The sequence below is a fragment of the Pimephales promelas genome, chromosome 8, assembly GCF_988280905.1.
Source record: "Pimephales promelas chromosome 8, fPimPro1.hap1.1, whole genome shotgun sequence".
Lineage (NCBI taxonomy): Eukaryota > Metazoa > Chordata > Actinopteri > Cypriniformes > Leuciscidae > Pimephales > Pimephales promelas.
The window spans coordinates 29,555,611-29,583,587 of record NC_142776.1 but is presented as its reverse complement, the minus strand read 5'-3'; the positions used below and the strand labels follow the sequence as shown (position 1 = coordinate 29,583,587).

General features: G+C 38.0%; 2 protein-coding genes across 3 annotated transcripts; one reads left to right on the top strand and one right to left on the bottom strand.

Annotated features, from left to right (window-relative positions):
• Positions 1-13: 13 nt before the first annotated feature.
• On the top strand, positions 14-8,704 carry entpd8 (ectonucleoside triphosphate diphosphohydrolase 8). Of its 2 annotated transcripts, none has more exons than XM_039688984.2 (10): positions 14-165; positions 450-577; positions 1,574-1,691; positions 1,774-1,924; positions 2,033-2,192; positions 2,851-3,081; positions 3,208-3,474; positions 6,980-7,090; positions 7,242-7,376; positions 7,650-8,704. In XM_039688984.2, the coding sequence occupies exons 2-10, from the start codon at positions 452-454 to the stop codon at positions 7,842-7,844; spliced, it is 1,494 nt and encodes a 497-aa protein (XP_039544918.2). In that variant the 5' UTR covers positions 14-165; positions 450-451; the 3' UTR covers positions 7,845-8,704. The 2 variants fall into 2 exon arrangements, with proteins under 2 accessions (XP_039544918.2, XP_088990455.1); XM_089134329.1 differs by having other exon boundaries at positions 443-577.
• rab44 (RAB44, member RAS oncogene family) lies at positions 8,111-27,666 on the bottom strand. The gene is made up of 10 exons (XM_089134328.1): positions 27,196-27,666; positions 11,187-26,488; positions 11,009-11,091; positions 10,801-10,913; positions 10,595-10,708; positions 9,687-9,768; positions 9,490-9,604; positions 9,241-9,339; positions 9,053-9,129; positions 8,111-8,950 (listed from the first exon to the last, which is right to left on the bottom strand). Exons 2-10 carry the CDS (start codon positions 26,484-26,486, stop codon positions 8,866-8,868), a joined length of 16,068 nt encoding a protein of 5,355 aa, XP_088990454.1. The 5' UTR covers positions 26,487-26,488; positions 27,196-27,666; the 3' UTR covers positions 8,111-8,865.
• Between the last annotated feature and the right edge of the window lie 311 nt (positions 27,667-27,977).

The window sequence follows — 27,977 nt, the reverse complement described above, 5'->3', positions numbered from 1 at the left end:
GCTGAAGATATACCGAGGAAGTGGGAGTATAACGTCAGTTCCCAGAGGCCCCAGCTGGAGTAAAGGTCTGGAGGTGTCAACATTGTACATACCTGTCTTCATTATCTGGCCACGTCTCATACGTGTGTTCATAGAAAGTTCAACAGGTAAAGCAGAGGAAAAAGGGTAAGACTCTTGCTTTTTCTCTCATCTGTTATGTTATAGGTCTCGACCTGCAATCAGCTTTTAAAAATAACAAAGATCAGTGAAAGGTTTGGTTAAACATTCACTCTCTTAAACATGTTCACTTGTAGAGTTGAATGGGCATGTGAAGTATAAACAAAGCTATGATAATGAATGTGTCTAATCAGCATTTGACAGTGGCATGTCATGAAATGAACTTTCCATATTTGTGAATGAACCTGTCGTACCTGTGGTGCTTAATTGTTTTGTTCCTGGACAGATTGCAGATATGAGATTTCAGATGAAAGCTATATTGTTGGGCTCGGCAATGGCAGCCGTAGCTTGTACAACCATCATCGCTTTGGTTCTCTCTCTCGCTAATCATCAGACTTTGGATCAGCCATACTCAACACAGGTGCAAAGCAAACACGCTCAACTGTCAGTTATGATGTGGTTTTGTATATATTTAGATTAGGAGTAAGTCAACCCAAGTTATTTTTCATGTGTGACAACGCCTGTTGTTTATTTAATGTAGATCACCTGAATCAGTTGAATCATTAGTTGCTTTATATAGGATACTATTATTATAAATGTGTTGAGGATATTTGTAAGTATGACAACTCTGGTAATTCCTGCAATTCAATGGCTTTAAAATATTTTAAAAGATCCTTTTCATGATCAACTTTTCACTGCTTTAAAAAAAAATTATTCATCACCCTTTTTGTAGAGGACAAAAAAGAGAAAGTGGAGGGAGAAAGAAGCGAAATGGGATCGGGGCATGACATCCCTGTAAACACATGCAGTCATATTTAAATGAACACATTATATTTATACTTTCTTTAAAACGTACTGTTTAGAGTTAAGATATTCATTGGTAGAATTTAGTTTCTTAAGGACACATTTAACCTCTATTTTGAATCATGCGATAATAAACAAATGATTATCGTAAAACTAGGACTAACAAAAAGATGTACAAAACCTTCTAAAAAACAGACACTTTTCAGCTATACAAGATAACATAGCCCAAGCTGAAATGTTAATATTCAAGCATATTTAAAATCAACATTAAGCTAAATTAAAGTCATTCTGTTGAAGTATTGTTCATTATTTGTTCATGATACCAACATTAACTAATGGAAACAAATGGAAACTTATTATAAAGCATGAAAAATGCATAGCATGTCCTAACCCTAAGACCACAAGCATGAAAAAGCAAACAAATTCTAATTTCTCACTGCAAACTATAATAGTGACGCACGGTTTTATTAATCCTGTGGAATAACATCAATATGATATAGCTATTGTCAAAAGAATTCTCTCAGGGTGTGTTTGTTCATCTCAGGAAAGTAATCACACCCAAATAAATCAAGTTTGGCTCAAATTTATGGAACTTTTTGTCTGACTTCCTCAGTATGGGATTGTGTTTGATGCCGGCTCCACTCACACGGCCCTCTTCCTGTATCAGTGGCAGGGGAACAAAGAGAACAACACTGGAATAGTCTCTCAGAAACAGAGCTGTGATGTGGAAGGTGAGGACAGCACTGGAAACTTAGACAGCTTTTTGTTCTGTTATGCTTAAGTACATAAGTGTTTATTTATTTATTTTAATAGGTGATGGCATATCAAGCTATGTCGAGAACCCTCAGGCAGCCGGAGAAAGTCTTAAGAAATGCTTGGATATTGCCAAAGCAGTAATACCAGAAGGACAGCGGAAGGCTACACCTGTGTACCTTGGTGCCACTGCTGGCATGCGGCTTCTTAGGTGAATCAACTGATCAACATCTAGTTGATTTATCATAAAAATGTCAAATTAATAAAAGAATATATGAATTTATATTTGCATAAATGATCAGTGTCATCGGTTTCACAGATTACAGAACCAAAGTCTAGCAGACAGCATCCTCGTAGAAGTCGCCAAAACAATCCAAAGTTATCCATTTGATTTCCGAGGGTCCAGAATACTCTCTGGCATGGAGGAGGGGGCTTATGGCTGGATCACCATCAACTACCTCTTGGAGGGCTTAATTAAGGTGACTAATGGCTTTCCAGTACTGATGGAAAACTTGCAGCATTTTTACTTTTTCAAAAAACATCACTTAATCCGATTTATAAGCTGTTTTCTTCATGGGGACCAAAAGATGTCTCCACAAGCACAAGGATTTCGGATATTGCCATCTTTTGGGGGACATTTTGTCCCCATTATTTAGGGTTTAACAGGACCACACAGACACACACATAAACAACGCACAAAAACATACACACACATGCACAGACAGAATTTCGTATTTAGTAATTAGATTCAAATGTATACACTTATTTATGTGTTAAGATTAATAGTTCATTAATTAAAAAGAAAGTTGAACAACCAGCATAAATGCAAAACAGGGTAGGCACCCTTTAGCGTCAGTTAGATGACGCATGGTCAAAAGCATTACATGACGCCTTGGGGTGAAACTATAATTACCTTATGATCTAGTATATTTTCATTTGCCATTGGTACGAAAGGCCATTGAACATTTAGTACAAAGGGAGTTGCAGTACGGTATTCATTCTTGCTTTTCAAGTTGTTTTGCCAACCCAACACTGAATCAAACCAATGAATAAACAGTAGAAATTATTTTAATGACTCTTAATTACTTCTCTTTTGTTAGTTAGAACATCCAGTACCTTTTAATGGTTTCCTTGCAGCATACTTTTGAGGGCCTTTGGATCCACCCTAAAGCAGGAAAGATCCTTGGAGCTCTAGATCTCGGTGGTTCATCAACACAGATCTCATTCACCCCAAAAGACCCTGTGAGATTACCAGAATCAGCTTTTAATCTCCAGCTCTATGGGTACAAGTATGAGTTGTACACACACAGCTACTTGTGCTATGGCAAGGACCAGGCTTTGAAGAAACTTCAGGAATACCTTCACAAGGTTGGTTTTAAAGGCTTCACGAATATGTGCCATACCAGTTTTAGCACTGTGATGAAGGTTTAGAAAGAAAGTGTCTTAAACTATGGATACATTAAATATCTGATATGGTGTTTTTGCTTCATCCAGACTGCTGGACCAACATCTGTTGTCAGTCACCCATGCTACCACAAAGGATATAACGTCAATGTCACTTTGGCCGAACTTTACAACTCTCCTTGTGTGGTCAAACCAAACAATTTTAACCCGACGGCTATAGTCACTTTCTCAGGAACGGGAAATTCATCCCTCTGTCTTTCTCTAATGGAGAATATTGTCAACCTCACCGGCTGTGCCTTATCACCAGACTGTGGTTTCAATGGTGCCTATCAACCTCCTGTCAATGGCGAATTCTTTGTGAGTGTTGCATTCCTTATCAGATCAACTTCAATATAGCATTATATTTCAGTTTGCAGTTTTATTTGTAAGGAAGGAAATGAAAGCACAATTACTGTGGGAAGATATAAACACAACTTATTTGCTAACAAGGTTCATTCGTTAACATTAGTTAACATGAACTAAGAATGAACAATACTTCTACGGCATTTTTTATTTAATATTAGTTTCAACATTTACTAATACTTTATTAGGTTGTATTTGGTAACATTAATGCACTGCAAACTAACATGAACAAACAATGAACAGCTGGATTTGTATTAACTAACATTAACAAATGTTAATAAATACTGTAACAAATGTATTGCTCAATGTTGGTTCATGTTAGTTATTACATTAACTAATGTTAAATAATGAACCTTATTGTAAAGTGTTACCACTTATTTTATATTGAATGTATTTTACATTACCTTACATGGACATGCAAAAACACAAAAAGTTATACAATATTTGATTAAGTCTATTTGCAGTGTTTCCTGCCACAGCAAAGGAAATAATATTTGACTTGAGTTAAAAGTGTATCTCTAAATAATGTCAAGAAACGAGTTTCCCTAGCGGACTGCACATGAAAACAACATTGGCTTCTATGCAACAAGTTTATAATGAACGATTGAGCCGGCTCTTTTAATGAACAGTTGCTAGTATTTTATTATATGTATCTGGATTACGTGATCAGATTCCAAAAATTAAGTACTAATATTACGGTATATCCTACTCATAAGAAGTGTTTTCTGCTAAATGCAGAACATTGTAATCTTTGCATATCTTATCAGATCCTTGCCATCACATTAATTATTGTTTGAATTATCACTATCATTATTAGTGATCCATTTAACTACGAATACCGTCTTTGGAAAGCAAACCACAGTCAAACTCATAATGTACAGTCAAATGTTCAAATAATCGTCATTACCTAATTAAATGCAATCCAGGGATTCCCCAACTTTTGTGTCAGCTGAACCTTTTTTTTTACCAATATACTTGAAGTAAGTTAATAAGTAAGGTTCTCTGATGTTGGTTACATGACATGCAGGTAAACAAATAAAATATTCCGGTAACTCTTTATTTTACAGTGTCCTTGTTACATGTTACATTTTAGAGGAATTGCTAATTGTGCATAATTACAAGCAACAAACCCCAAACGACACCCTAACTCTAATCCTAACCCTTTAATATATATTGCTTATAACACTGTAACACGGATACCTTAAAATAAAGTGTAATCAAAATTTCATCTTTTTTAGAAAGTGCTTTTTTATTTATTAATTTAAATTTTATTATATATTTTATAATTATTTTTATATATTTTTTATTTTATATATTTTATTTTTGTTTTATTTTATTTTATAATTGTATAATTATATTATATTTTATTATATAATTAATAGCTTTTCATTAAACTCACAAACCGGGAAACCCTGATGTAATGTTAGATCAAACAAACCTAATGTAAGTTACGTCAAAAGTTATCTAAAAGTAATCCAAAAGTAGTCAAATTATATTACCTTAAATGTGTAATGTAATTGATAATGTTACTAACTATTATACCATGGTCTGGGTGAATACTCGATTCTGATTGGCTGCAGGGTGTCCGTTAAAAAGTGATAGAGGACACCTAGTAAAGTAGTTCTGGTGAAACTGCCTGTTTACCATTCGAAATGAATAAATAAATGCGCTGCCTACAACGGCTGTGAGTAACCATAGCAACAGGCAGTCACATGCTCTATCATCTAACGTTAGATATTATAGCCTAATACAACAATGAGCGACTTCGTGCTATTTCTTTTAACATTTATGGAGAATATGGCAACTTTGACGACTGGTATGCTGCTGAAGAAATAAAAAATGTAAATAAAACGGAGAAAATTACACCGCTGCTGCTCTGCTCCATTGAACTCTGTTGGTAACGACGTAACTTGCGACCATAGTTGGATAACGATGCTTTCGGGAAACGCACCCCTGAATGAGACCCTGCGAGAGTTTTACGCAGCTGTCCAGACAACCAAGGCAGGAGAAGGCTGAACGTTACAGCGTTTCAAGCCTAAGGAGCCTGAATTACCCTCTCTTTGATCTGATTAATTTATTGCCCTCTAGCCTATAACGTTAAGCGCAAATCGCTGGAGATCAGAGCTAATTGTTTTCTTATTGTTGTTTGATTAATTGTTTTATGTGTAATAAAAAAAAAAAAACTATGCCTACCTTTGTGTTTCATGAAAAAAAAATGCCTTTGTGAACCTGAAGGGATACGAGCTAAGCGGACTATATCTCCGGTTGCTAAATAAACAGTCAGGCAGGCAAGGCAAGTTATTATTTGTAAAAACTAGATTTAGCCTAATTAAAATATAAACTAATGTTTTATTTGGCAAGTGACCATGGTATAAGCGGGTTAATGCCCTCCGAGGTGTCCATTGTCAGGTTTTAATGGACTTCGGCGGAGGCAACCGTCCTCCGCTGCGCGTCGGCCGGTTTACGCCTCGCCGTCGTCCATTAAAACCTGACAATGGACACCTCGTCGGGCATTAACCCTTACGTAACCGACTACGATTTGTAAGTATTCTTCCCGGCACTGTTCACTCCGATGAGTCCTTCACTGAACTTAGTCCATTAGACTTTTTTTTTTTTTTTTACACATTTTTACACATTTTTTTTGCATTAAAGGTTCTCAAAGCGATCCTGGGTGATGACGTTCGAATATTTTCAAACAAATCGGAGCTAGACCCTCCCTCCTCCGCATCTCATCTCCTCCCCCTCCCTTCCGTGCTTCCTGAAATAATTGTGAACGTGCATAGTTCTAGCTAATTATATCCTTGTGTGGGTTTGGCGAACATAAGCGTCAATTTAGAAGAAAAAAATAATAATTTAACGTTACCCACCTGTCAAGCAAAAACAGAGCAACCTGAATGTCGGACTGGAAGCCCTTCTGCCGCCGGAGTTCTCGCCATCGTTCAAAAGCTTTGCTACCGATGTATATTCGGAATTTCGCACATTCTTTATCCGACTCCTTCTTCTTTTTAATTTGTTCCTCAGAACGACGTCTCTTTGGTCGTGTGTCGGTAATTTTTCAAACTTCCCTCTGATGCTTCGCTGCTCTCCTTCACACACACACACACACACACACACACACACACACACACACACACACACACACACACACACACACACACACCCTTCATGTGCACGCGTCGCGCACTAACCCCCCAGACCCACCCTCAAATACTTCTGGCCAGTGATTGGCTGGAACACTGTTTGTTAGGTTTCGTGGTCCGGGCAAGACATGATGTTTTGTTGCCGTTTGTGGAGCCTGTGGTGTCTACAGAGACCGCGTTTTTTACAGTGTGTTTAGGGGACAGGCAGCTAGCCGATAGTGAGGAGACGTTTAATGTATGTGACAAAAAATGTTTTGGCCCAGCATCGCTTAGAGAACCTTTAATTCGTATTTTCCATGTCTTAAAATGTTTCATTGCAGGCTTTTTCAGCATACTTCTACACCTTTGACTTCCTTGGTCTCGCCCCAAAAGCTCCACTGACACGGGTTCTTTCCACTATTGAGACTCACTGCAACAAAAACTGGACCACTGTGAGTCCACAGATACTATCACAATACATTGTAATCCTACATTTTGTAGTAAAAAGCCTGGTCAGATGCGTAGTGATCACATATGATGAAATGTTCAGTATATTGGATAATGCTGATCCTAAATTTCATGGACCGTTATTCCTTTCTGCAGCTTACTGCTGAAAATCCAGCCATTAAGGCGAAATTTCTGAGAGATTATTGTGCTTCAGCTCATTATATTATGACTATTCTACTGAAAGGATACAAGTTCAATAGCACCTGGGATCAACTCTCTTTTGAGAAACAGGTAAGGAATACAGTTTCATTATTAGTTCTCATGTATTGCAATGCAGCTTTTCATAAATCAGATATGGGACTGTAATGTAATCTGCATTGCTAAAAAGCACAATGACAGTAGCTCATAAACTGATGTCATATGTGTCTCAATCAAAATACCAGATGACCTCTGCTCCAACAGTATAAAAAAGCCCTTTGAGGAATCATCCTTTTTATGGCATCTTTCACGTTTTATCAGTGTAATATGGGGATTTGTACTCATTTGGCCTTATGATGGTTACAGGTAGCAGACACAGATATTGGTTGGACTTTGGGCTACATGCTGAACCTGACCAACATGATTCCCTCTGAACGCTCCAGAGCGGTGACAGGGGTGGCGCACAGTCAATGGGCAGCTCAGATATTCTTCATCGTTTTTGCTCTCTTCCTCAGTCTGCTTATTATAGGCATCCTGTTTGTCTGTGATCCAAAAAACTAAGTTATTTGTGTCATGAGTGAATGTGTATGTTTACATTCTCTGTTCGCTTATATTTCAGATATGAAGATCTGACTACTGTTTAAGATGTTTGCTTTACCAAGAAAGAATCTATACATTTTGACATTATGATAAAAATGAGATGACTTGCCAAAAATATTGCTTTTTGTGAGTTTAAGTTATTTAAAGTATTGTCTTGTTTTGAAGGTTGACTAATTATTGCTCAAAGATTTAGTCTGTGCTAGCTAATAGTTAAATGAAATTTGTCATCATTTATAAAATCTGAATCATAATAGTTTTTTTTTTATTTGTTTGTACTAATTTTCACCTCCACTCAGCATTTACTTAAAGCATTTAACAGACATCAAATACATTTATAGTTACATTATTATATATGCTATTATAAAAATTAAACCATTATTGGTAACGCTTCCTTTTACAGTCCAGTTACCCATGTAAATACTATGTACTTATTTTAGTAACTACAATTACTGGGTAATAACTAGTACAAACCCTGAACCTACCCCTGTTCCATGTACTTACCTTATATTAGCCAGTACTTTCTGGGTAAGTGCACTGTAAGTACTGTACTGTAAAAGGAAGCGGTACCCCATTATGTTGCTTTGTACATATTTATAAAACACTGAAATTATATTTCCCTTAAACCTCGATATGAAAGCAGTTTATATTTTGCCTTTGCTTTTTGAAAAGTGTTTGTACACTACCTTCAAAGGTTTGGAGTCAATAAGATTTAATATATATTTTTAAAGTGTAAATAATTCCAGTCTTCAGTGTCACAGGATCCTTCAGATATCATTCTAATATGCTGATTTGGTGCCCAATAAACATTTCTCAATCATCAAGTTTGAAAATGGTTGTTCTTATTAAAATGCCTGTGGAAGTTGTGATACATTTTTTTCAGGATCCTTGTTGAATAAAAGTATTAATTAATTTTTTTTTTTTTTTAAATGTACTGACTAAAACTTTTGAATCGTAGTGCATCTCCATGTGTGGGAGTGTGTTTTTAACAGCAACCAGATTTCTTTGGTGGTGGTTCTCTTCTTAATGTTGTGTGTTTCTCTTTTCGTTTCTTGCGCTCCACTAACAACCTAGTAACAATAAGAAATGAGTCATTATGCATGGATAGAAACCACACGCATATTAAACGAGTAATAATTAGTGTAATGGGTTTTATTTGTTTTGAGTCTTACTCTGCAAGTGTCCTCAAGGATTCTGATGCATTATCCCCAGTTGCAGCACTGCACTCCATGAAATGTATTTTATACTCCTAATGAAGGGAAAAATACAACCAACCTTTTATAAAGGTTTATAGATGTAGAAGAAATGTATTTGTGCAAAACAACTAGACAGTACTGTTGAAGTCCCAATGAACTCTTACTCTGGCCAGATCCTCCCCTTCCTGAATCTGGACTTTCCGCTCAACAGAATCATTCTTGTTTCCGAGCAATATCATGATGGCATCATCAGGAGCCCTTTCCTGTGTGACATAGTCATAATACAATTAAGGGAAGGAAACAGATATAGCCTAGTTTATCAGCAAAATCACAATTTAGATTTACTAGAAAATATAAGGTCTTATGATTTGACAAAAATATAATGGAATTTAAGTAATGAAAACAATGTCTACCCGAGCTTGGGAGATCCAATCTCGTACAGAAATAAAACTCTTTGAACATGTGATTTCATACATGAACAGAAGCCCATCAGCCTTGTGGAACACTTGTGTGGTGATGCTGTGAAACCTTACAAAAAAAATTGGGGGTTAAATCACACATCAAACCTCTTTTTTCATCATATTTTGTTTGTACTGATGTGATGTCTTACCTCTCTTGACCTGCTGTGTCCCATATCTGCAGTTTAACAGTTCTGTCAGGCAGCTCAACAGTTTGCATACAGGTATCAACACCTAGGTGCAAAACATTATTAATCTGATATATGCAAGTTAAAAAAAATAGCTTAAAAAGTTATTCTCATGAATGAATTTATATATTTATCATTTAGGGTTTCTTTGTGCATTTTTTCCTCATCAAAATTTAACTCATCAAAATAGGTTAAGCAAATTTTCAACTAATTTTTAGAAAACATGGCCCAGGAAAGTGCTTCGATCTCCAGTGAGGAAGACATCCAAGGCACCAAAGAGCTTCCCCCTCTCAGAGGCCAGTATGGTACGGCACAGTTACAAGATCCCACTCTGACAAATGCCTTAAGATATGTGCATGTGTTAGAGGGAGTAGTGCTGGGGGATAAGACAAGCCCTACATACCCCCATTTCGCAGTAAGCCGGGGTAAGTGTATCAGGTTGTAAAGAAAAATAATGGGGTGGTGATGGCGCAGTGTATAAGACACATGCCTTTGGTGTGAAAGACCCGGGTTTGAATCCAATGTGAGACACCAATGTGTCTCTTACCAAGACAGTTAACCCCTAGTTGCCATGGTCAGCAGTACAGATTGAAGTAAGGTTGAAAAAGACTGTTTACTTTCCTGAGGGAAACTGATTTCACCATCAGAAGAGGTATCATTTAGGTTTTGACCTGATCCTTAGTTACACTTTTGTGTTTGTACGCTGTTTCTGCTAATTCCCAAGAAAGAACTGTAATAAAATCCTTGTTTACATTTGAACTAGCACTACTTGAACTGTCCCGCTGAGGTATGGGTTGATTGTACTTAATTTAAGGCAGAAACATTTTTTACTTCAGTATTCGATTATCCCTCCTTTCTATCACAACACTCACCAATAGTAGAACGGTAATCCTGAGTGAACTGGCCTTCATGGATGCGTCTTATAAAGGAAGTCTTCCCCACACAGCTGTTTCCCACCATAACAACGTTAAATGGTAATTCACTATCTGAAATTATATGACAGAGTTTGTTGACATGAGTATTAGATATTAAACTATAAGTATTAATATCCAGGACAATGTTTTATGACTTTGCTCACTCCTGTTCTTTAAATGTATTGTCTGTCTAGTTCCAGTGCTTCTATCATGTTTTATGATCTGGTCCAAACAAACAATACCAGCACCAGTGCCTTTTGTAGCAGCTTCTTCATTTCTAGAACAAAAGAAAGTGAAAAACATATGTATTATTTTATTTTTTTAGACATAAAAGAGATTTGGGATGTACTCTTTTACAGCTCTCTGTCATACCTGGCGTCCATGTTGCTCTGCTCAGAGATTGGTTGGAAAATTGGCTGATTCTCTGGTTGTAAGCAGAGATGCGTATCACAAATCTAAACAAAACAGAAATTAGTGTTTTAAAACAAATACAATTTCCATAAAAGATTGAAGTACAAAATCTACGGACATTAAACGAAGTTCAACATACCGGTAAGTCATTGCGAAGATTGTCATCAACATCATCTCCTAATTCGCTCTTACAATCAGAGGCGTCCAGCCTACCAAGGCCTTGTTTGCCCTTATTAGTGCGTCTGGACCCAAACTTCCTTTTAGTTGAAGGCGACGACCTTTCTTGGACAATAGAGTTACTGCTTTCTTCTAGCTGACTGCTACTTGTGTGTGCACTGGGGACATCAAGGTACTCTTTATTCAGTTTATTTTCAGGGATATTATGCACTACAGACGTCGCAACTATTTCAAGGTTCTTCATTTCTTGCTTATTTGCCTCTAAGTTGCCTTCCATCTCCCCATCCTCTTTGTCTTCATCCTCCCTTTCTGCTTTGATCTCCTGTCTGGGATTCTTGCGAGTTGAGCCCATTTTTCTTCTTCGTCTTTCTGGTGAGTTGGGTTCACTGTGAGTTTCGGAGCTCTGTGATGGTTTCGGCTGAAGAGATTTGATTTCTGAGTTTTCTGGCTTGTTGAGATGAGAAGTACTCACTAAGTCATCTGAGTTTGGCACAATCAATTCATAAATTGATGAACTTTGAGAAGTATTATTTAAAGCTCTCTCTATCTCACTAAGAAGTGAACCTTCTGACTGATCAGAGTAATTGTGAATTGTTTGTTCTCCTACAGCTTTTCCTACTAGGCTCATTTCAGAGTCCTGAGACATCTGCAGATGTGTTTCTGCAGTCTCCGTGTCCTCATATACATCTCTCTTCCCCCGTATTCTTCCTTCTCTGACATTTTTCCGAGTCGAGCCCATCTTCCTTCTTTTCTCAACTGGAACAGTCTTTGGCTGTAGATGTTTGGTAACATCAACACTTACTAACTGATCTTCAGTATTTTCAGGTGTTTCATGTCCAGTTGTTCTAGTTGGGTCAGAATTGTTCTGATAATCATTTTCACCTCCTTTTAAATCACTAACTAATATTTCTGATTCAATATCTATGGCACTGACAGCTTCTGGGGACATTTCCTTGGGCTGACTCATGTTTGATGCTAAAGGCATATCATCCAAATCATTCTCTGCTTTTTTAGCTCCTCCATCCATTGCCATACCATGTATATCATACTGGTCACCCATATTTTTCCCATGCATTACTCGAGGATTTTTCCGAGTGGAGCTGATCTTTCGTCTCTTTTCTTGGGTAGATGGTATTTTTTGAGAGCTGTTTTCATGAACAACATCATCTTGAATGTTTTTTAGTACTTGTGTTGGAAAAACTTGGCATATGGTTTCAGTTTGTTCAGGCTCGGATTCTCCATGAACATGCTGATCAGGGTAATCTGCAGACATGGTCTGATGAATATATTCACAACTGACTGTCAAGTCAAATTTGTCCATTGTCCCCCCATAGAGATTGATTGCCTCAGTCAGACTATTACTGTCATTTACAGTATTCTCCATTCCCTTTTCCTCACTCACCTCAGATGAGTCATGGATATTGAGAGAAACTTCCTTCACTCCATCTTCTGATTCAGAAAACATGTTTGAAATAGATGCTTGATGAGAAAATTCAACAGGGAAGTTTTGTTCATCCAGTTTACATTTATTTTCTCCTTTACTGACTGCTAAATGTGGGTCTGTGTCCTGCTCCTTTGCCATTCCTTTACACTCTGCATCCATTGTTTTGGATTCTACTTCTCCTCTTTGCCCTTTGTTTCCTCTGAGTGTTTTACGTGTTGACCCCATTTTTCGTTTTTTAACATCTGTAATCGAGTTTGATTGTGTATCTTTTCTGTGAAACTCTTCAGGAAGGATGCTTGTGATTTTACTTTGTTCAGGAACTGAGTATGTCTCAACATCTCCCAAAGGAAGGTCTAAAACAATGTCAGCAGCTTGATTTTGATTATTTTGTTCAGAGTTTTCTGTCTGCACGTCTGATTTACTAGCAACATCCTGAATGTCATGGCTTTCTTTACCAGCAGATGAACCAAATGTATGCTGATGTACAAGAGATCCTGTCATGGATTCTTCAAGAATTAATTTCTCCTCAGACTTTGTGGTACCATCATCAGTTGTTGTATTTTGAGCTTGTCCCTCCTTCTCTTCTTCAACATCTTCATTTACCATCCCCTTCCCTCTCTTCCGAGTTGATCCCATTTTTCTCTTCTGCAAAGATCTGTTGGAGACTGAAGGCATTTCAACTACCTCTGCTGGAGATACACGAGTGTCACTCTTGAAAACATTCTCAGATGACACATGAATTTGAGTCTCCTCCATAAGCAGGGCATCAGACAAGACAAGATCAGAATGACTTGTAAGGCCGTCTCTAGCAAAATCTGCAGTTTTCTCTGGGACATCTAATAAATGTGAGCCGGTATCATCCTGTACTGGACCAGTTTGTGTTTGAGATACAACTGATATTTGCTCTTGCTTTAAATCATCTGAGAGTGTTTCTGTTTCTTCTTCTCCTGACACTTCTACTCTCACTTTCATTTGTCCTTTGTTCCCTCTGAGAGGTCTTCGAGTTGAGCCCATTTTTTGCTTGTGAACAACTGGACTAAATTTTGTGTGTACCTCCTCTCTGTGAGAGTCTTCAGGAATGAAGTTGATGTCCCTTGGCTCAGTAATTGTTTTTGTTTCTCTTGAAACTTTATTCTCAACATTTTCATGTTTCACTCTTTCAGCATCCCCAGTTGTTACCTGGGACTCTTCATACATTTCTGTCAGGGTTTGTGATTCTGTGATGTGAGAGATGGTTACTGCAGTGGATTCCTCAGACACTGAATCTAAACTAAATGACGACTGATCGAGAGCAGATTCAGTCCCTTCAACAGAACCAACATCATTCTTCTCACACATTTCCATCTCCTGTTCTTTAGCTCCATCTTTTGAGCTTTGAGATGTAGATTTATCTGGACTGGGTTCATCCTTCAAGCTGAATGTTTCTTTCTCTACATTCATCGTAGCTTCACTGTCAAGTGTCTCATCTTCATCATGATATTTCATTCCCTTTCTTTGTCCTTTATTCCCTTTGAGAGGCCTTCGAGTTGAGCCCATTTTTCGCTTGTGAACAATTGGACTCGATTTTGAGTGTGCCTCCTCTCTGTGAGTATCTTCAGGAATGGTTTTGGTGTCACTTTGATCAGGAATTGTGTTTGTCTTTCCTGATCCTTCAGTGACATCACCTTGAACAAGAAGACCAGTATCAGTCACAGAAGAAACAGTTTCGATATTTTCTGATACTTTAAATGTTTCCATATTTACAACAGTGACAGTGTCATTTTGAAGCAGATCAGACTTATTACTCTCCACTGTAACTGAATCTACAATAAACTCAACTTCTTCAACTAAAACAGTAGCTTCAGAGATGTTTTCTTCTGTTCTTTCTTCTGCCGATGTTGTTAAGTCTGTCGGTTTGGTTTCTGTTTGAATTTCTGAGTGTGATTCTGTACCTCCCTCTGCTGGCCCTCTTTCAGCGTCTCCAGTATTTTCCTGGGACTGTACATTAATTTCTGTCAGGGTTTGTGATTCTGTGATGTGAGAGATAGTTACTGCAGTGGATTCCTCAGACACTGAATCTAAACTAAATGACGACTGTTCGAGAGCAGATTCAGACCCTTCAACAGAACCAACATCATTCTTCTCACATATTTCCATCTCTTGTTCTTTAGCTCCATCTTTTGAGCTTTGTGATGTAGATTTATCTGGACTGGGTTCATTCTCCAAGCTGAATGTTTCTTGCTCTACATTCATCGTAGCTTCACTGTCAAGTGTCTCATTTTCATCATGATATTTCGTACCCTTTCTTTGTCCTTTATTCCCTTTGAGAGGTCTTCGAGTTGAGCCCATTTTTCGCCTCTGAACAATTGGACTTGGTTTTGAGTGTGCCTCCTCTCTGTGAGTATCTTCAGGAATGGTGTTGGTGTCACTTTGATCAGGAATTGTGTTTGTCTCTCCTGATGTTTCAGTGGCATCACCTTGCACAAGAAGACCAGTATCAGTCACAAAAGAAACATTCTCAATATTTTCAGATACTTTAAATGTTTCCAGATTTTCAACAGTGACAGTATCATTTTGAAGCAGATCAGACTTATTACCCTCCACTGTAACTGAATCTACAATAAACTCAACTTCTTCAACTAAAACAGTAGCATGACGGATGCTGTCTTCTGTTCTTTCTGCTTCAGATGTTGTTAAGTCTGTCGATTTGATTTCTGTTTGAATTTCTGAGTGTGATTCTGTACCTCCCTCTGCTGTCCCTCTTTCAGCGTCTTCAACATTTTCCTGGGACTGTACATTAATTTCTGTCAGGGTTTGTGATTCTGTGATGTGAGAGATAGTTACTGCAGTGGATTCCTCAGACACTGAATCTAAACTAAATGACGACTGTTCGAGAGCAGATTCAGACCCTTCAACAGAACCAACATCATTCTTCTCACATATTTCCATCTCTTGTTCTTTAGCTCCATCTTTTGAGCTTTGTGATGTAGATTTATCTGGACTGGGTTCATTCTCCAAGCTGAATGTTTCTTGCTCTACATTCATCGTAGCTTCACTGTCAAGTGTCTCATTTTCATCATGATATTTCGTACCCTTTCTTTGTCCTTTATTCCCTTTGAGAGGTCTTCGAGTTGAGCCCATTTTTCGCCTCTGAACAATTGGACTTGGTTTTGAGTGTGCCTCCTCTCTGTGAGTATCTTCAGGAATGGTGTTGGTGTCACTTTGATCAGGAATTGTGTTTGTCTCTCCTGATCCTTCAGTGGCATCATCTTGCACAAGAAGACCAGTATCAGTCACAAAAGAAACATTCTCAATATTTTCAGATACTTTAAATGTTTCCAGATTTTCAACAGTGACAGTATCATTTTGAAGCAGATCAGACTTATTACCCTCCACTGTAACTGAATCTACAATAAACTCAACTTCTTCAACTAAAACAGTAGCATGACGGATGCTGTCTTCTGTTCTTTCTGCTTCAGATGTTGTTAAGTCTGTCGATTTGGTTTCTGTTTGAATTTCTGAGTGTGATTCTGTACCTCCCTCTGCTGTCCCTCTTTCAGCGTCTTCAACATTTTCCTGGGACTGTACATTAATTTCTGTCAGGGTTTGTGATTCTGTGATGTGAGAGATAGTTACTGCAGTGGATTCCTCAGACACTGAATCTAAACTAAATGACGACTGTTCGAGAGCAGATTCAGACCCTTCAACAGAAACAACATCATTCTTCTCACATATTTCCATCTCTTGTTCTTTAGCTCCATCTTTTGAGCTTTGAGATGTAGATTTATCTGGGCTGGGTTCATCCTCCAAACTGAATGTTTCTTTCTCTACATTCATCGTAGCTTCACTGTCAAGTGTCTCATTTTCATCATGATATTTCATTCCCTTTCTTTGTCCTTTATTCCCTTTGAGAGGCCTTCGAGTTGAGCCCATTTTTCGCTTGTGAACAATTGGACTCGATTTTGAGTGTGCCTCCTCTCTGTGAGTATCTTCAGGAATGGTGTTGGTGTCACTTTGATCAGGAATTGTGTTTGTCTTTCCTGATCCTTCAGTGACATCACCTTGAACAAGAAGCCCAGTATCAGTCACAGAAGAAACAATTTCGATATTTTCAGATACTTTAAATGTTTCCATATTTACAACAGTGACAGTGTCATTTTGAAGCAGATCAGACTTATTACTCAACACTGTAACTGAATCTACAATAAACTCAACTTCTTCAACTAAAACAGTAGCTTCACAGATGTTTTCTTCTGTTCTTTCTTCTGCAGATGTTGTTAAGTCTGTCGATTTGTTTTCTGTTAGAATTTCTGAGTGTGATTCTGTACCTCCCTCTGCTGTCCCTCTTTCAGCGTCTCCAGTATTTTCCTGGGACTGTACATTAATTTCTGTCAGGGTTTGTGATTCTGTGATGTGAGAGATAGTTACTGCAGTGGATTCCTCAGACACTGAATCTAAACTAAATGACGACTGTTCGAGAGCAGATTCAGACCCTTCAACAGAACCAACATCATTCTTCTCACATATTTCCATCTCTTGTTCTTTAGCTCCATCTTTTGAGCTTTGAGATGTAGATTTATCTGGACTGGGTTCATCCTCCAAGTTGAATGTTTCTTTCTCTACATTCATCGTAGCTTCACTGTCAAGTGTCTCATCTTCATCATGATATTTCATTCCCTTTCTTTGTCCTTTATTCCCTTTGAGAGGTCTTCGAGTTGAGCCCATTTTTCTCCTCTGAACAATTAGACTCGATTTTGAGTGTGCCTCCTCTCTGTGAGTATCTTCAGGAATGGTGTTGGTGTCACTTTGATCAGGAATTGTGTTTGTCTCTCCTGATGTTTCGGTGGCATCATCTTGCACAAGAAGACCAGTATCAGTCACAGAAGAAACATTTTCGATATTTTCTGATACTTTAAATGTTTCCATATTTACAACAGTGACAGTGTCATTTTGAAGCAGATCAGACTTATTACTCTCCACTGTAACTGAATCTACAATAAACTCAACTTCTTCAACTAAAACAGTAGCTTCAGAGATGTTTTCTTCTGTTCTTTCTTCTGCCGATGTTGTTAAGTCTGTCGGTTTGGTTTCTGTTTGAATTTCTGAGTGTGATTCTGTACCTCCCTCTGCTGGCCCTCTTTCAGCGTCTCCAGTATTTTCCTGGGACTGTACATTAATTTCTGTCAGGGTTTGTGATTCTGTGATGTGAGAGATAGTTACTGCAGTGGATTCCTCAGACACTGAATCTAAACTAAATGACGACTGTTCGAGAGCAGATTCAGACCCTTCAACAGAACCAACATCATTCTTCTCACATATTTCCATCTCCTGTTCTTTAGCTCCATCTTTTGAGCTTTGAGATGTAGATATATCTGGGCTGGGTTCATCCTCCAAGTTGAATGTTTCTTTCTCTACATTCATCGTAGCTTCACTGTCAAGTGTCTCATCTTCATCATGATATTTCATACCCTTTCTTTGTCCTTTATTCCCTTTGAGAGGTCTTCGAGTTGAGCCCATTTTTCGCTTGTGAACAATTGGACTCGATTTTGAGTGTGCCTCCTCTCTGTGAGTATCTTCAGGAATGGTATTGGTGTCACTTTGATCAGGAATTGTGTTTGTCTTTCCTGATCCTTCAGTGACATCACCTTGAACAAGAAGACCAGTATCAGTCACAGAAGAAACATTCTCAATATTTTCAGATACTTTAAATGTTTCCATATTTACAACAGTGACAGTGTCATTTTGAAGCAGATCAGACTTATTACTCTCCACTGTAACTGAATCTACAATAAACTCAACTTCTTCAACTAAAACAGTAGCTTCACAGATGTTTTCTTCTGTTCTTTCTTCTGCAGATGTTGTTAAGTCTGTCGATTTGTTTTCTGTTAGAATTTCTGAGTGTGATTCTGTACCTCCCTCTGCTGGCCCTCTTTCAGCATCTCCAGTATTTTCCTGGGACACTATATTAATTTCTGTCAGGGTTTGTGATTCTGTGATGTGAGAGATAGTTACTGCAGTGGATTCCTCAGACACTGAATCTAAACTAAATGACGACTGTTCGAGAGCAGATTCAGACCCTTCAACAGAACCAACATCATTCTTCTCACATATTTCCATCTCTTGTTCTTTAGCTCCATCTTTTGAGCTTTGTGATGTAGATTTATCTGGACTGGGTTCATCCTCCAAGTTGAATGTTTCTTTCTCTACATTCATCGTAGCTTCACTGTCAAGTGTCTCATCTTCATCATGATATTTCATTCCCTTTCTTTGTCCTTTATTCCCTTTGAGAGGTCTTCGAGTTGAGCCCATTTTTCTCCTCTGAACAATTAGACTCGATTTTGAGTGTGCCTCCTCTCTGTGAGTATCTTCAGGAATGGTGTTGGTGTCACTTTGATCAGGAATTGTGTTTGTCTCTCCTGATGTTTCGGTGGCATCATCTTGCACAAGAAGACCAGTATCAGTCACAGAAGAAACAATTTCGATATTTTCAGATACTTTAAATGTTTCCATATTTACAACAGTGACAGTGTCATTTTGAAGCAGATCAGACTTATTACTCTCCACTGTAACTGAATCTACAATAAACTCAACTTCTTCAACTAAAACAGTAGCTTCAGAGATGTTTTCTTCTGTTCTTTCTTCTGCCGATGTTGTTAAGTCTGTCGGTTTGGTTTCTGTTTGAATTTCTGAGTGTGATTCTGTACCTCCCTCTGCTGGCCCTCTTTCAGCATCTCCAGTATTTTCCTGGGACTCTACATTAATTTCTGTCAGGGTTTGTGATTCTGTGATGTGAGAGATAGTTACTGCAGTGGATTCCTCAGACACTGAATCTAAACTAAATGACGACTGTATGAGAGCAGATTCAGTCCCTTCAACAGAACCAACATCATTCTTCTCACATATTTCCATCTCTTGTTCTTTAGCTCCATCTTTTGAGCTTTGAGATGTAGATTTATCTGGACTGGGTTCATCCTCCAAGCTGAATGTTTCTTTCTCTACATTCATTGTAGCTTCACTGTCAAGTGTCTCATTTTCATCATGATATTTCATTCCCTTTCTTTGTCCTTTATTCCCTTTGAGAGGCCTTCGAGTTGAGCCCATTTTTCTCCTCTGAACAATTGGACTTGATTTTGAGTGTGCCTCCTCTCTGTGAGTATCTTCAGGAATGGTATTGGTGTCACTTTGATCAGGAATTGTGTTTGTCTCTCCTGATCCTTCAGTGGCATCATCTTGCACAAGAAGCCTGGTATCAGTCACAAAAGAAACATTCTCAATATTTTCAGACACTTTACATGTTTCCATATTTACAACAGTGACAGTGTCATTTTGAAGCAGATCAGACTTATTACTCTCCACTGTAACTGAATCTACAATAAACTCAACTTCTTCAACTAAAACAGTAGCATGACAGATACCGTCTTCTGTTCTTTCTTCTACCGATGTTGTTAAGTCTGTTGGTTTGGTTTCTGTTTGAATTTCTGAGTGTGATTCTGTACCTCCCTCTGCTGTCCCTCTTTCAGCATCTCCAGTATTTTCCTGGGACTCTACATTAATTTCTGTCAGGGTTTGTGATTCTGTGATGTGAGAGATAGTTACTGCAGTGGATTCCTCAGACACTGAATCTAAACTAAATGACGACTGTTCGAGAGCAGATTCAGACCCTTCAACAGAACCAACATCATTCTTCTCACATATTTCCATCTCTTGTTCTTTAGCTCCATCTTTTGAGCTTTGAGATGTAGATTTATCTGGACTGGGTTCATCCTCCAAGTTGAATGTTTCTTTCTCTACATTCATCGTAGCTTCACTGTCAAGTGTCTCATCTTCATCATGATATTTCATTCCCTTTCTTTGTCCTTTATTCCCTTTGAGAGGTCTTCGAGTTGAGCCCATTTTTCTCCTCTGAACAATTGGACTTGGTTTTGAGTGTGCCTCCTCTCTGTGAGTATCTTCAGGAATGGTGTTGGTGTCACTTTGATCAGGAATTGTGTTTGTCTCTCCTGATGTTTCAGTGGCATCACCTTGCACAAGAAGACCAGTATCAGTCACAGAAGAAACATTTTCGATATTTTCTGATACTTTAAATGTTTCCATATTTACAACAGTGACAGTGTCATTTTGAAGCAGATCAGACTTATTACTCTCCACTGTAACTGAATCTACAATAAACTCAACTTCTTCAACTAAAACAGTAGCTTCAGAGATGTTTTCTTCTGTTCTTTCTGCTGCTGATGTCGTTAAGTCTGTCGGTTTGATTTCTGAGTGTGATTCTCTACCTCCCTCTGCTGGCCCTCTTTCAGCATCTCCAGTATTTTCCTGGGACTCTACATTAATTTCTGTCAGGGTTTGTGATTCTGTGATGTGAGAGATAGTTACTGCAGTGGATTCCTCAGACACTGAATCTAAACTAAATGACGACTGTTCGAGAGCAGATTCAGACCCTTCAACAGAAACAACATCATTCTTCTCACATATTTCCATCTCCTGTTCTTTAGCTCCATCTTTTGAGCTTTGAGATGTAGATTTATCTGGACTGGGTTCATCCTCCAAGTTGAATGTTTCTTTCTCTACATTCATCGTAGCTTCACTGTCAAGTGTCTCATCTTCATCATGATATTTCATACCCTTTCTTTGTCCTTTATTCCCTTTGAGAGGTCTTCGAGTTGAGCCCATTTTTCGCCTCTGAACAATTGGACTTGGTTTTGAGTGTGCCTCCTCTCTGTGAGTATCTTCAGGAATGGTATTGGTGTCACTTTGATCAGGAATTGTGTTTGTCTCTCCTGATGTTTCAGTGGCATCATCTTGCACAAGAAGACCAGTATCAGTCACAAAAGAAACATTCTCAATATTTTCAGACACTTTACATGTTTCCATATTTACAACAGTGACAGTATCATTTTGAAGCAGATCAGACTTATTACTCTCCACTGTAACTGAATCTACAATAAACTCAACTTCTTCAACTAAAACAGTAGCTTCAGAGATGTTTTCTTCTGTTCTTTCTTCTGCAGATGTTGTTAAGTCTGTTGGTTTGGTTTCTGTTTGAATTTCTGAGTGTGATTCTGTACCTCCCTCTGCTGGCCCTCTTTCAGCATCTCCAGTATTTTCCTGGGACTCTACATTAATTTCTGTCAGGGTTTGTGATTCTGTGATGTGAGAGATAGTTACAGCAGTGGATTCCTCAGATACTGAATCTAAACTAAATGACGACTGTATGAGAGCAGATTCAGACCCTTCAACAGAAACAACATCATTCTTCTCACATATTTCCATCTCCTGTTCTTTAGCTCCATCTTTTGAGCTTTGAGATGTAGATTTATCTGGGCTGGGTTCATCCTTCAAGCTGAATGTTTCTTTCTCTACATTCATCGTAGCTTCACTGTCAAGTGTCTCATCTTCATCATGATATTTCATTCCCTTTCTTTGTCCTTTATTCCCTTTGAGAGGCCTTCGAGTTGAGCCCATTTTTCGCCTCTGAACAATTGGACTTGGTTTTGAGTGTGCCTCCTCTCTGTGAGTATCTTCAGGAATGGTATTGGTGTCACTTTGATCAGGAATTGTGTTTGTCTCTCCTGATGTTTCAGTGGCATCATCTTGCACAAGAAGACCAGTATCAGTCACAGAAGAAACATTTTCGATATTTTCTGATACTTTAAATGTTTCCATATTTACAACAGTGACAGTGTCATTTTGAAGCAGATCAGACTTATTACTCTCCACTGTAACTGAATCTACAATAAACTCAACTTCTTCAACTAAAACAGTAGCTTCAGAGATGTTTTCTTCTGTTCTTTCTGCTGCTGATGTCGTTAAGTCTGTCGGTTTGGTTTCTGAGTGTGATTCTGTACCTCCCTCTGCTGGCCCTCTTTCAGCATCTCCAGTATTTTCCTGGGACTCTACATTAATTTCTGTCAGGGTTTGTGATTCTGTGATGTGAGAGATAGTTACAGCAGTGGATTCCTCAGACACTGAATCTAAACTAAATGACGAACGTTCGAGAGCAGATTCAGACCCTTCAACAGAAACAACATCATTCTTCTCACACATTTCCATCTGTTGTTCTTTAGCTCCATCTTTTGAGCTTTGAGATGTAGATTTATCTGGACTGGGTTCATCCTCCAAGTTGAATGTTTCTTTCTCTACATTCATTGTAGCTTCACTGTCAAGTGTCTCATTTTCATCATGATATTTAATTCCCTTTCTTTGTCCTTTATTCCCTTTGAGAGGCCTTCGAGTTGAGCCCATTTTTCTCCTCTGAACAATTGGACTTGATTTTGAGTGTGCCTCCTCTCTGTGAGTATCTTCAGGAATGGTATTGGTGTCACTTTGATCAGGAATTGTGTTTGTCTCTCCTGATGTTTCAGTGGCATCACCTTGCACAAGAAGACCAGTATCAGTCAAAAAAGAAACATTCTCAATATTTTCAGATACTTTCAATGTTTCCAGATTTTCAACAGTGACAGTATCATTTTGAAGCAGATCAGACTTATTACTCTCCACTGTAACTGTATCTACAATAAACTCAACTTCTTCAACTAAAACAGTAGCTTTACAGACGTTTTCTTTTGTTCTTTCTGCTGCTGATGTTGTTAAGTCTGTCGGTTTGATTTCTGAGTGTGATTCTGTACCTCCCTCTGCTGGCCCTCTTTCAGCATCTCCAGTATTTTCCTGGGACTCTACATTAATTTCTGTCAGGGTTTGTGATTCTGTGATGTGAGAGATAGTTACTGCAGTGGATTCCTCAGACACTGAATCTAAACTAAATGACGACTGTTCGAGAGCAGATTCAGACCCTTCAACAGAACCAACATCATTCTTCTCACATATTTCCATCTCCTGTTCTTTAGCTCCATCTTTTGAGCTTTGTGATGTAGATTTATCTGGACTGGGTTCATCCTCCAAGCTGAATGTTTCTTTCTCTACATTCATCGTAGCTTCACTGTCAAGTGTCTCATCTTCATCATGATATTTCATTCCCTTTCTTTGTCCTTTATTCCCTTTGAGAGGCCTTCGAGTTGAGCCCATTTTTCTCTTATAAACAACTGGGCTTGATTGTGTGTGTACCTCCCCTCTGTGAGTATCTTCAAGGATGTTGATTTCACTTGAAACCTCATTCTCAGGACTTTCAGATACTTTCAGTGCTTCAGAAGAGGTTTGAATAGAATTCCTGTTACTCTTCCCTGTTACTGTGTCTCCATCAACCTCAAATTCTCTAACTTTCTCTTCTGTTCTTACAGCTTCACTGGTTGATGAGTAAAAAGTTTTGCTCTGTGTTTGAATTTCTAAGTCTGTGTCTCCCCCTACTGGCAGTATGTCAGTATCTCCTTCATTTTCCTGGGTCTCTGAATGAAATGTTGGAAGCTTGTAAGAATCTTGAGAATCTTCAGGAATGACAGGGCTGATATCACTTTCTTCATTAACAGAGTCTGTCTCTTCTGAACTCACAGCTACTTGCAAGATGACACTAGAATCAACCTCAGTACAAATCTTATCTGATATTTGAAATGCTTCCAGGTTTATATCAGGGGAAGCATCATTTTGCTCTTCTGTTAATATTTTGTTTTGCTCTGGATTTTCTATTTGTAAATCTGATTTGCTATCATTAAACACTGTGCAAACATTGGTTAGAGTTTTTTTCAACTCTAATATCAGGACTGCTGCATCCATCCCCTCAATTCCTTCTGTCTCTTCACTTCTTCCAACACTTTTATCAAAAGCTGCATTCTCTGATTCGGCACTGAAAAATGTTACTTGCTTTTCAGTTTCCTCAGATCCACTTTCACTTAAATCATATTTAGCATGAGACTGCATAAACAGTTGTTGGTTTTCATGAGATCCTGTCTCTGTTGCTGAGTCTTCAAAACTAAGCATTTCCTCTGACTTTGAGGTCACATCATTAATTACAGTAGTCCCAGTCTCTTCTTTATCTTCTCTAACCTCCTCATTTTCTAGCATCTTCCCAGCATTATCTTGTGGTGGACCACTTTGTGTTCGAGATATAGTTGATGAATAGTCTTGTTCTTGTTCTCTATGGAACACCTCTTTTGCAGTTGAATCTTCACACGGTTTCTGATTTGAAATCAAAATTGCCTCAGTGCTCTCTCCTCCGTCTTCTTTAATATTTGTTACTTCCATTATTATTTGTGTTACAATGTGATCTCTTGCATCACCCTGGACTGGACCTCTTTCATCACACTCTAACTCAGTAAGAGAATCACATGTCATTGAAGCAACATCACTAACATCATTTTCATGTTTCATTTCCACATAAATCTTATGGCTTTGTTCAACAGCATCACTCATCTCATGTGGTGAGTTGGTGGTTGTGAGTTTAGCATGGCTAATATTAGACGCAGGCACATCAAAACTGCTATTTCCTCCATCTATACGTTGAGCAGTAGAATGGTCAAAGTTATCATTTTGGCTTAGTAAAGGCGATTTCTCAGAATTTAACACAAGTTCCTCTAAATGTGCATCCTGTCCTGGTGATAAACTACTCATTTTATTGTTTGTAGATGGTTCCTCTTTCTGCTTTAGAACCTCCTCGCCTTCTACTGTGTTTACATCTCTACAGTTGTGAGATGTGTTTGTATAATTTCTTGTATCAGTTACATGTTGATTGTCATCACTTAAATTACTTCCTGCTTCTTCCAAAACTTTGTTTGGAACATCAAAATCCTCAGTGTTTGAACCAAATTTAAAATCCAATCCCTTGTTGAGTAATAGAGTACCATGGTGGCTAGATGTTTCAGGTAGGGACTTTTCTGGATCAACAAGGGGAAAAACAACTGATTGATTCATAGTTTCAGTTCCAACTGAAACATCAGGCTTGTTCAGCTCAGCTCTCTTAGCCAAGAGAGACTGATTTGAAACCAAAGATGATTCTGTGTAGGACGATGGATCATCTCTTGCCACATCATCCCACATTTGCACCATCTCTTCTGACATGCTGAACTTTGCTTCGTCTATGACTTCTGCTTTCCTTTCATTCTCTGTCATGCTTCTCGAATGTTCTTGCAAACCTACATTTTCACTGTTTTTCCCACCGAGAGGCCTCCGAGTTGATCCAATCTTTCTTTTTTGACCAGAGGTGCAGGCTGATGGGGTTTCTTGGCGACTCAATGTCTTTAGTTCATTAAACATGACTGAATCCTCCTGCAACAAATCACGTTCAGCTACTGTAGCAGCTGCAGAATTGACAGATTCCCCCATTGCCTTGTCTATAGGCGTATCACTAACTACCTCATATGAATGAGACGTTATTTCTTGATGGTGTATTGCATCTTCTTCTTCATTTTCTGAAACCACAACCTTAACAGATGCTCGAGGCTCCCCTCCCAACCCAGAACTTTCAGCTTGAAGGGATAAATTAGAAGAAAAACTTGATGAACTTGATTGCTCATCTTCTGTGAGAGATGGATTTTGCTCTTCAGAGGCTGATGTGTTTGATTGAGTTACATATTCATCTAAATCTTCAGTGGTCCTCACCTCAAGTTTCCTCTCAACTTTAAACCCACCAGCACTCTTGCGAGTTGATCCCATTTTTCTTTTCCGTTCTGGCAGTTCAGTCTCAATGACCGAATCATTTTGACTCCTTGCATGTGGAGGACATTCTAACACAGATGTTTGTTGTTCAATACTTGAGCTTGGTGGAAGATCAAACTGGGCTGAATGGTAATCAGTGAGGGTGTGAAATTCATTTTGCCCATCACCACTCTCTGCAATCTGCTGAAACCCATCATCTTCCTCATCATCTTTCTCAATTTTTCTGTTAAGACCTTTAGGACCTCGCCGAGATGAACCAAGTCTCTGGTTCTTCTTGGATCTCCTACCGGACATGGCTGTTCATATGTTCATTCAATGAGACAAACAATGGGGATAAGTCATTTCTAAACATCTTCAACACTTTTACAACAACACGACTAAAAAAGGAAACCATAGAGCATAAGTGATGCGTCATATGTATGACTCATAACAAATGTCACGCATGTGCTCTCAATGCACCCTAACACACTAGAATAAATACTAGATAAATAAATACACCTTATAAATACAAGATGAATATAAGGTCTAGAGTTATATTTTCAATAAAAACAACTGTGTCAAAAAAACCACATTTGTCATCATCCAACATCTTGCCACTATGCTCTACAACTACGGTCGTCATTAAAGGCATTCTCCTTTCATTCAGCATGTGCATCATTTTACCGTTTTATTTTACAGTTTTAGCAACAATATATAACAACTTATGAAGCATCTCACAACCTAAATGGAAAACAAATGAGTAATGATGAAATACTTTTCCAATTATTGTAATCATCTAAATCCAACAGAGAAATAAAAAAAACTTTATATGTAAATGCCACGACACACACCAACAAACTACTCAGACGGCAATGTGAAAACACATTCCACTAATAACTAAAACTAAGTAACATGATAAAGTATAAAACTTAATAATTTTCATAAAACTTTGCATTTCCAAATGCAAATGACAGCCCCCTAAAACTTGTGATGCTAGGAAAGTACCATGATAAACTGATGTTACCTTCTGGTAATCCTTCAAGAATCCATCTACTTAGCAGTCTTGGGGTTTTTAGCAGAGCACACAGCTGAACACTTTAAGCCGCTCAAGTTTCTCTTTTGTAGCTTCCTTTTCGCTGCTACCCTCAACTTCCTGTATTGTTGACACAAATTGCATCGCATGTTAAGTGTGAACGGTAAGCATACATTTCATGAAGAGAGTTGCTGATTAATCTTCAAGTGCATCTCAGACAAGTTTTTGTCCTTCAAAATTTGATTTGCCAGCACATATTTTAAAGCTCACTAATGCAAACCATTGGCCTAACAATTTTAAACTCTAAATACAGATACATTAAAAGGAAAATATTCATATTAAGCTACATTTTATTTTTTACCTTGATATACCCATCTGGGTTGTTCTGCAATAAGGTTCAATTTATTAACATTAATGCATTGCATAAGAACTATCATTGCAGAATTATACACAATTGTAGGTTAGTGTTGATTCATAAATCTATTATTCATTGTATCCATTTGAACATACAGAAATTATAATAACCTAAATTAATACATGCTGTAAAAATATAATAGCTAATTCATGATTCCTAATGCAATAACGAATAGGGCTGTGAAACGATTAATTGTGATTAATCGCATCCAAAATAAAAGTTTGTGTTTACATAATATATGCGTGTAGTGTGTTTCCTATAATTATTTGGTATATATAAATACACACATATATTTAACAAAAATGTATTCTTACTATTAATATTAATTTTGTATAAATGTATATAAAGTATATACATG